Consider the following 10569-nt stretch of genomic DNA (forward strand, 5'->3'; position numbering starts at 1 on the left):
AACCCAATTTTCTTGTATCCATCCCAGCGCTTAGTACAGTGCCTGGCACATAGTGAGCACTTAATATCATAATTATTATGAGAGTGCTTGGCACATAATGGGCACTTATCAAATATCCCAGTGATGGTTTTTATTATGATGGATTGCATTGTACTAACCATCAACATCTGCTCCCTTTTCTCCCGACACCCTCCAAGAAAGGCGTGGCATCTGAAGTTCCTCAGGATCCTGCCTAGGATAGGATTCATATACGGGGCAGTTGCTTTCCGAAGATGCCACGCAGGAGGGAAATTGAAACCTGCAGCACTTGTTGTCTTGTAATTGTAAGACTACCACCCTTTGTACAGGTCAAGGGCTTCGTATGATGCAAGCGCTCAGTACAGTGCTCTTCACACAGAAAATACCACTGATTAAGTGGTAATCTAGTGGAAGAAGTAAAGGGGCTGGAAGTTAGAGGAGCCAGGTTCTATTCCCAGATCTGCCACTCGCCAGCTCTGTGATGTTGGACAGGTCACTAACTTCTCTGTGCTTCCATTTCCTCATCTGTACACAAATGGGGGTAAAATTCCTGTTCTCCCTCCCTTTTAGATGGTGAGCCTTATGTGAGACAGGGACTGTGTCCGAGCTGATTATCCTGTGACTACTCCAGTGGTTGGCTCATAGTAAGCATCTCCCTATACCATAACAGTAGGAGCAGGAGCAGTAACTTCACTGGGGAACGCTGGGGCCGGGGGGAATCCAATATGGAATCTGGAAGTCCAGGGAGAGAGGGAAGGAAATGGAGACAGGAGGGGAGTGAGAAAAGGGAGGCAGGGAGAAAGGAAGACAGGTGGACAGTGCATAAGGAGAGAAAGGAAAGGGAGGTAGGAAGCATGTGAAGAGACAGGAAGACAAAGGAATGGGAGACAGAAGGAGAGCGAAGAAGGTGAAACGGAGAGACAAGGCCATGACCCACAACGAAAGTCAATCCTGGCGGGAAGAGGCCGAGGCGCCGCTCAATCTCCCTTTTATTAAGGTACCTGGGAGGCAAGGAAGGGGCGGGCACAGAGCTGTCTTCGGCCGGCCCACTCCCTCTGGACCACGATTACCTCCGCGGGTCAGCCGGAGCGTCCCCCTTCAGCCTCCCGTCCCCTTTGTTCTTGGGAAAGGCCCGTGAGGCCGAGTCGGGGTCTCTGCTGGGTTTCTTCTCCAGTGCCTGCAAGCGGGCCGTGGCCTCGGTCAGCATGTCCATCAGCAACTCCTGCTGCAGCTTCAGGTAGTTGTTCTCCTCCAACAGCGACTGAACCTTGGCCAGCCTGGCCGGGGACCTGCCGCCGGCGGGGGCCAAGGGCGGGGAGTGGGCCGCTTCACCATCGTTCACCCACCGGCCCTCCAGGAAGATGAGCGTTTGCCTGCTGAGCCGGGTCCGGGGCGGACCGTAGCTCAGGCCGAGCTCCGCCTGGCGGGTCCGGTGGTCCAGCAGATAGAAGGTGGACATGAAGGAGATCCGGCGCAAGGGTGGCCTCCGCGGGGAGAAGCGACGACGGGAGAAGTGATCCTCCCAAAACTGGCGCAGTTGACCCAGCCCAGCCGAGACAGAGTCCGCGAGCTGGCTCCACACGCAGCAGCTGACACCTGCCATGGCGGAGCCGCCTCAGCCCGGGCAACGGAGGAAGAGGAGGGGGCTCCGAAAGACCACGGGGAGGGAATGGCTAGGAGCACCGTTTCCCGAGGAGGACTTCCCGGGCGGAACAGATCGCCGTTCAGCCAGTCGAGTCGCTGGGGGAGAGAGGCCAGGGCTGTGGGGGCCGGAGGTGGCAGGACTGACCTGTTGTAAGGAGAGTGTGGCCAGGAGCAGAGTGAGCGAGGACCCTCTGTCGCTTCAGCCTCACCTGGGTCAGCCCATGGGACAGCGGTGGGGGGAACCCAGGCACTTGGGGAGGCCTTGCCGGCCCACGTCGTCGGGATGTCAGTTCCCATTGGGGGGCCCTAGCAACTTCTAAGCACTATGACCCCGACCCTGGAGTTTACCCTCTCACCTAGGGTTTCAGGGCATCTCCCTCTGCCACCCATCCACCTCCAGCCAGATGGATTTACTAGCTCCCCAGGGAGGCCTCGCTGAGAACCGAGAAGAGGCTCTCCCCATTTCTACACAGGAGACAGCTACTGTGCTTGGGAATTCCTAGCTAGGAAAGGAAGGGCAGTCCCCGAGGACCCCGTGGATGCTTGCTTGAGATCACGGCAGATCCCTCTGGGATCTGTCTGCAGCCACCTGCATCCCAAGCTCCAGTTTGGAGCCTGGACTCCACTCCTGTTGGCTGTTTCCCTGGCTCCCTACTCTAATGGGGCTGGGGACTGGGGGAAGGAGGACCTCCCAAATAGTGCAGGTAGGTGGGGCAAAGGAAAAGATTTTGGGAGGAAGTGACCTCATTCAAGTAGAAGGAACGATGTGGGCCCAGGCTTAGGTCATGGGAGGATAAAGGTTTGGCGTAGGGGTTAGCAGTGAGGCCTAGCAGAAAGAACCCAGGCCTGGGAGTCAGGAGATATGGGTCCTACTCCTGGCTCTGCCACTTGCCTGCTGTGAGACCTTGGGTGAGTCCTTTCACACTTCTAGGCCTCAGTTACCTCAACGATTGGCCACTTATCTGCTGTGTGACCTTAGGTGAGTCACTTCATTTCTCAGTGCCTCAGTTCCCTCATCTGTAAAATGGGGATTAAGACTGTGAGCCCCACGTGGGACAAGGACTGGGTCCAACCTGACTAGCTCATATCTATTCCAGCACTTAGTATAGTGCCTCACACCTTTTAAGTGCTTAACAAATGGCCTTATTATTATTATTATTATTATCATTACCCCTAAATGAGAATTTGGTCTATCCCAAGGGCCTTTGGGTGAGGTGGGGAAGACGGGGCCAGGGGGTACAATGTGAGACTGTCCCATTGACCCTGGCGTATCTGGTCACTCGGCCTAAAGAAATGCCCTTTGGGCAGCCTTCAGTTTTGCCTCGAATTTTAACTGCCCTCTGGCACTGGGGTGACCCCACTGGTAAACACTAGAGCTGACTACTCAGCGAATATCAAAATGAACATGTCCCAGATAGAAAAATATTTTTTGGGCCACCTAGACTCCCCAGTGCCATGAGTGGAGAATTGACTCTACAGTAAGTGAGAGTACAGATAAAGGTATCTATCAAAGGCTCACAGGAGGTGACACACTACACTAATTAAGACACAGTCCCAGCCCACAAAGAGTTTCCACTCTGTAAAAGGGACTGGGCTTCTTTGGTGGGATAGGAAGAGGTGTGGAAACGACTCTCCCCTGGAGGAAGGGAAGGAGGGAGGCATGGCGAGGGAGGGGTGGGAAAAAGTGGGTTGAGAAGTGAGAGCAAGGGGCCATGTGCGTGGCTCAGTAGAAAGAGCCCGGGTTTGGGAGTCAGAGGACATGGGTCCTAATCTTGGCTCCACCACTTGTCAGCTGTGTGATTTTGGGTAAGTCACTTGACTTCTCTGGGCCTCAGTGACCTCATCTGTAAAATGGGGAGTAAGACTGTGAGCCCCACGTGGGACGACCTGATCACCTTGTATCCCCCCAGCGCTTAGTGCTTTGCACATAGTAAGCGCTTAACAAATGCCATCATTATTATTATTATTATTATTATAATCATGCCAATGGAAGAGGAATAGGCCATTTTATTCTGGGATGATAGGTGAAAACTGACCTAGTAAACCTGATAAACTATGTTTCTACCCCAGTGCTTAGAACAGTGTTTGACACATAGTAAGTGCTCCCTTGATTCTATTTATTGCTATGTTCTCGTCTGTCTGTCTCCCCTGATTAGACTGTAAACCCGTCAAAGGGCAGGGACTGTCTCTATCTGTTACCTATCTGTACATTCCAAGTGCTTAGTACAGTGCTCTGCACATAGTAAGTGCTTAACAAATACCAACATTATTATTATTATTAAAAGGGAGCTTAAATTCCCGTTCTCCCTCTCCCTTAGACTGTGAGCCCCATGTGGGACAGGGATTATGTCTAATCTGATTACCCAGTGCTCAGTACAGTGCTCTGCACATAGTAAACCAAGATTATCATGAATGTTATTGTCTGCCATGCCTCCCAATAGCAGCCAGCCTGAATTGATCCACCCCAATTTCAGAGGGGTGGCCCGGGGTGGTGCTGGGGGTGGGGGTCTGCTTACCCCAGGAGACAGCAGTCTTCCTCTCCTAGTTCTCCACATGCAGACCGCTGCCCTGCCTCACCGCCATCCAGCCCACCAATCTCTGCTGCTTCCTGTCCGAGGGGGCTGGGGGGGCTGCGCTTCCTCCAAGATGGGGGCCACTTCCCGCCTCACTCTGCCCACCACTGCTCCATCTGGTCTGCGTCTAAGGGATTGTGAGAGTGGAACAATCCCCGGCATTGTCCCTAACGGGAGCCTCCTATTGGATGGAGGCCTTGGGGGTGGGAAGAGGGACCCCCGTGGGACATTTTCCTTTCCCTCTTAACTTTGCACAGCCTGTTCCTACAGGGGACTGAAGGTTGGAGTGGCCATTTGAGGTCGAGAATGAAAATCACAAAGCTCCCTTGAAGTTGGTCTCTTGGTTGCGGGGGTCCTGATTTGTTTTTTTGAGAGAAGTGCTCGGAAGCCATTTTTACACCCCAGCGTCTCTTCCGCCCACTCCTGCTCCTCTGGGTTCTCTCTCCTTCCACCACCCGAGACAAGGAAAGAAAAAGACCTGGGTTTCCGCTGGGACGGAAACAGACAACTAGACCTCATTTGGTTCTCCAGCGGGACCTGATGCCCTGGATGCTGCTGTTACTATGGCAACCCAGGTGATGGCCCTGAGTCATAAAGGAGGTCTCAGAGAGACAGCTCTCCAGCGGTCAGCGGACAAGATTGGTCTCCTTGTTGGGGGAGATTTCCTAATAATAATAAGAAGAACTGTGGTATTGCTAGGTGCCAAGCTCTGGGGTAATTACAAGATAATCAGATCTTTCACAGTTCCTGTCCCTCCTGGGGTTCTTAGGGAGAGGGAGAACTCGTACTGAAACCCCATTTTACAGATGAAAAGACCGAGGCACAAAAAAAGCTAAGTGATTGCCCAAGTTCACACAGCAGGCAAAAGACAGAGCCAGGATTAGAACCTAGTTCCTCTGACTCTCAGGCCTATGCTGTTTCTACTGTTATTATTGTATTTGTTCATTCATTCATTCAATAGTATTTATTGAGCGCTTACTATAATAATAATAATGTTGGTATTTGTTAAGCACTTACTATGTGCAGAGCACTGTACTAAGCACTTGGAATGTACAGATAGGTAACAGATAGAGACAGTCCCTGCCCTTTGACGGGTTTACAGTCTAATCAGGGGAGACAGACAGACGAGAACATAGCAATAAATAGAATCAAGGGAGCACTTACTATGTGTCAAACACTGTTCTAAGCACTGGGGTAGAAACATAGTTTATCAGGTTTACTAGGTCAGTTTTCACCTATCATCCCAGAATAAAATGGCCTATTCCTCTTCCATTGGCATGATTATAATAATAATAATAATAATAATGATGGCATTTGTTAAGCGCTTACTATGTGCAAAGCACTAAGCGCTGGGGGGATACAAGGTGATCAGGTCGTCCCACGTGGGCTCACAGTCTTACTCCCCATTTTACAGATGAGGTCACTGAGGCCCAGAGAAGTCAAGTGACTTACCCAAAATCACACAGCTGACAAGTGGTGGAGCCAAGATTAGGACCCATGTCCTCTGGCTCCCAAACCCGGGCTCTTTCTACTGAGCCACGCACATGGCCCCTTGCTCTCACTTCTCAACCCACTTTTTCCCACCCCTCCCTCGCCATGCCTCCCTCCTTCCCTTCCTCCAGGGGAGAGTCGTTTCCACACCTCTTCCTATCCCACCAAAGAAGCCCAGTCCCTTTTACAGAGTGGAAACTCTTTGTGGGCTGGGACTGTGTCTTAATTAGTGTAGTGTGTCACCTCCTGTGAGCCTTTGATAGATACCTTTATCTGTACTCTCACTTACTGTAGAGTCAATTCTCCACTCATGGCACTGGGGAGTCTAGGTGGCCCAAAAAATATTTTTCTATCTGGGACATGTTCATTTTGATATTCGCTGAGTAGTCAGCTCTAGTGTTTACCAGTGGGGTCACCCCAGTGCCAGAGGGCAGTTAAAATTCGAGGCAAAACTGAAGGCTGCCCAAAGGGCATTTCTTTAGGCCGAGTGACCAGATACGCCAGGGTCAATGGGACAGTCTCACATTGTACCCCCTGGCCCCGTCTTCCCCACCTCACCCAAAGGCCCTTGGGATAGACCAAATTCTCATTTAGGGGTAATGATAATAATAATAATAATAATAAGGCCATTTGTTAAGCACTTAAAAGGTGTGAGGCACTATACTAAGTGCTGGAATAGATATGAGCTAGTCAGGTTGGACCCAGTCCTTGTCCCACGTGGGGCTCACAGTCTTAATCCCCATTTTACAGATGAGGGAACTGAGGCACTGAGAAATGAAGTGACTCGCCTAAGGTCACACAGCAGATAAGTGGCCGATCCAGGATTAGAACCTGGGTTCTTCTGACTCCCAGGTCCGTGCTCTATCCACTAGGCCATGCTGTAAGAAGGTGACAGGGAAAGCAGGCCTAATGGAAAGAGTATGGGCTCGGGAGTCAGCACACCTGGGTTCTAATCCCAGCTCTGCCACTGGCCTGCTATATTACCTTGGACAAGTCACTTCACTTCTCTAAGCTTCAGTTTCCTCATCTACAAAATGGGAATTCAATACCTGTCCTCCCTCCACCTTAGATTGTGAGCCCTAGGGATAGGGACTGTCTGATTATCTTGTATGTCCCCCAGTGCTTAGCACAGGGCTTGATTAAGCACTTAACAAGCCCCACAATTATTATTATTATTAGGAACTTCAGGGCCCATCAGCAGAGGAAAGAGGAGATCCATCAGTCAAACAATCAATCACGTTCATTGAGCACTTACTGTGTGCAGAGTATTGTATAAAGCTCTTGGGAAAGTACAATAGATTTAGTAGACACAGTCCCTGCCCACAATGAGCTGACAGTTTACTGTGTGCAGAGCACTGTACTAAACATTTGGAAGAGTACAACAGAACTGGTAGACACCTTCCCTGACTACGACAAGCTGACAGTCTACTATGTGCCCCTTGGGAAAGTACAATAGAGTTGGTAGACAATCCCTGCCCTGGAGGAATTACAGCAGCTGGGGAAGGAGGGAGGCAGGCTGAGGCTCCCGGAGATTGCACGGTGGTTTTCCGCCTGGCTGCTCCTAGAGAAAGTGGCTTAGAATATCCAGTGGACAGCCCCAAGGGAATTCTGGGGGATCACTGGGGACATCAGTTGCACCCAATCGCTGCTGTTTCTTACTTTCTCCATTAGCACCGCTCCACATTGAGCTTATCATCCACCTCATCACTGGTATTTACTGAGCACTCACTGTGGGCAGAGCACTGAATTTAGCATTTGGGAGACTCCAATACAACAGAGTTGGTCATGTTCCCCACCCACAGGGAGGTCCATGCCTCTTTGGGCCTCTCATGTCCCTTTCTGCTTTTTTCTCTGCCTCCTCCGTTCCCTCGGCCCAGCCCTCTGGGAGCCCCTCCCCCTGCCCCGCTCTGGTCACATTAGAGACCTTCCAGTGGTGGGCTGCACCCAACCACCTGAAAATCTTCCAGCAAGGAAACACCAGAGGAAAAGACAATGCAAACATCCACACCTGGAGGCTCACTGGGGGGCTGTGGCTCTCACACCTGGGTGACTGGAAGGCCCAAGACTACTTTCCCCATGTGGCTACCTGCCCCCCCAGTTACCTGCCCCCCAAGATACCAGCTCCTGGCTACTAGCCTTCCCGGTTACCTCCTGCCCAGCTACCTTGGCTATCTGTCCCCTCCCCCCCACTGCTATCTGTTCTCCTGGCTACCAGCCCCCCTGACTACCTGCCCTCTGGCTACCAGCCCCCTCCTTCCTACCCCCCGCCCCGGCTACTTGCCCTCCTAGCTAGACTGTACGCTCGTTGTGGGCAGAGAATGAGCCCGCTATTGTTCTATTGTACTCTCCTAGGCGCTTAGTACAGTGCTTTGCACTCAGTAAGCCCTCAATAAATAAGATCAAATGAACTGAGTAAATGAAAACCAGCCCTCGCCCCGGCCACCTGGGTCCCCGTGGGACGGGCTCGGGGTTCGAGAAACGCCTTTGTCGATCTAATTATTTATTTGTTAATGCCCGTCCCCCCCCCCCCCAGACTGCGAGCTTGTTGTGGGCAGGAATGTGTCTGTTTATTCTTAAAGTATACTCTCCCAGGCGCTTAGTACAGTGCTCTGCATGGAGTAAGCGCTCAATAGATACAGTGGATTCCACGCGCTTCCCAGCCCCGAGCCCGGCTACCTTTGCGCCCAGCGACACCTGGCGGCAAACCCGGGAACCGCAGCCCCCAGGAGGAATAATTCAATCGTATCGATTATGAATCGGTTTTCCAAATGTCTCCGAGGCAATATGGCAGTGGCAGTCGATCGATCCATCAGTGAGATTTATTAAGGGCTTACTGTGGGCAGCTGTTGGAAGAGTGCAGTACAACAGAATCGGGGAGACAGGATCCCTACCCTCAAGGAATTTACAGCAGAGCACTGCATTAGGCATTTGGGAGAGTACGACAGAGCCAGTAGACACTACCTCTGCCCTAAAGGAGGCAGTCTATTGTGGGCAGAGCAGTGTGCTAAGCGCTTGGGAGAGCACAATACAGTAGACTCTGTCGACACCAGCTCTGCCCCCAAGGAGACAACGGCCTTGGTGTCTTCCCCGCCCCAAGCAGGTCCAAGTCCCCCGTTGTCCATCCACTCAAGCGTGTTTTGGGCGAAGAGCGTGCAGACCACGGGTTAGAAATGAAAACTCTCCTTCCTGAAACTTTCCTGATTCCTCCTACGAGGAAGCTGCCAAACAGGTTTCACCTGTAAAGCTGGCACCCTTAGTCATCCCTCACTCTAGGTAGGACAATTCCCGGCTGTTTCCCAGAGGATTTTCCCCGGCCCCTCCCAGGTAGATCGAGGCACGCTTATTAGGCCGAGCTCAAATGGTTATGTGCTCGTGAACTTCTCCCACTTTTTGCCAACGTGTGTGGCTGTGGACCCTCGGGTGACTTTAAATACACAACAGTTATTTTAGGCAATAGTTCACTGTTCCGAAAGAGCACCCAGTAAGAACACCCTCTTATGGCCTAGGGGAAAGAGCAGGGGCCTGGGAGCCAGAAGATTTGGGTTCTAATCCCCAGTTCTGCTGGATGACCTTGAGCAAATTACTTCACTTCACTGGGCCTCTGTTTCCTCACCTGGAAAATGGGGATTAAATCTTCCATCCCCTAAGACTGTGAGTCTCATATGGGACAGGGACTGTGTCCAACCTTAGTAGCTTGGATCTACCTCAGCACTTAGTGTGTATGCTTGACAAATAGTAAGCACTTAGTTCAAGCTCCAAATCCTGTTCCCAAATCCTGTCTGTTCTCCACGACATCTCCTAAATCCGCCCCTTCCACTCCATCCGGACTGCCGCCACACCTTGTCGTACCCCACCTTGACTGTAGCATCTGATTCCTTGCTGACCTCCCTCTCTCCAGTCTCTTCCCACTCCTTTAATCAATGGAATTTATTGGACACTTACTGTGCACTGAGCACCATACTAAGTGCTTGGGAGAGTACAGTACGTCAGAGTTGGTAGATGTGACCTCTGCCCGCAAGGACGTTTCTGTTGAGAGAGAGAGAAATTAAAATAATGCTAGGGGAACTAGCAGAGTATAAAGCTACATCCCTAAGGGCTGTGGGACTGGGGTGGGGTCAGTATTAAAGTGCTTTAGGGAGATGCGGGGCTGGGGTGGAGATGGAGTCAAAGTGATTTAGGGGTACGGGCCAAAGGGCATAGGTGATGCAAAAGGGAAGGCAAATAACTGGGGAAATCTGCCAAGCCACCACTCTCCCCATCTACAAAGCCCTAATTTAAAAAATCAAACCACCTTCAGGCAGCCTTCCCTGTTTATCCTCTCATTTTCCCACCCTATTTCCACCTGCCTACTGTATCACCTGTACGCTTGAGTCCTCAACCCCTGAGCACTTAATTACTCACCCCACCCCATCTCCTCATAGCACTTATGTCCAGATCTTTACTAGGTTGCTCCTCACTACCAGTAATTTATTTTAGTGTCTGTCTTTCCCACTAGTCTGTAAACTCCTTTAGGGCAAGGATCTCCTCTACTAACTCTAACTAACTAACTAACTAACTGAAGCAGCGTGGCTCAGTGGAAAGAGCACGGGCTTTGGAGTCAGAGGTCGTGGGTTCAATTCCCGGCTCGGCCACTTGTCAACTGTGTGATTTTGGGCAAGTCACTTAACTTCTCGGTGCCTCAGTTCCCTCATCTGTAAAATGGGGATTAAGACTGTGAGCCCCACGTGGGACAACCTGATTCCCCTGTGTCTACCCCAGCGCTTAGAACAGTGCTTGGCACATAGTAAGCGCTTAACAAATACCAACATTATTATTATTATTATTAACTCTGGAGAAGCAGCAT

At 51.3% G+C, this 10569-nt stretch overlaps 1 protein-coding gene across 1 annotated transcript; it reads right to left on the reverse strand.

Moving 5' to 3' along the window:
• Nucleotides 1-963: 963 nt before the first annotated feature.
• CBY3 (chibby family member 3) lies at nt 964-10130 on the reverse strand. Its single transcript, XM_007673102.3, is given in 3 exon segments — nt 964-1560; nt 1563-1807; nt 9669-10130. Coding segments are annotated over 3 exon segments (738 nt in total). The 5' UTR covers nt 9686-10130; the 3' UTR covers nt 964-1084.
• Between the last annotated feature and the right edge of the window lie 439 nt (nt 10131-10569).

Source organism: Ornithorhynchus anatinus, chromosome X2, assembly GCF_004115215.2.
Source record: "Ornithorhynchus anatinus isolate Pmale09 chromosome X2, mOrnAna1.pri.v4, whole genome shotgun sequence".
Classification (NCBI taxonomy): Eukaryota; Metazoa; Chordata; class Mammalia; order Monotremata; family Ornithorhynchidae; genus Ornithorhynchus; species Ornithorhynchus anatinus.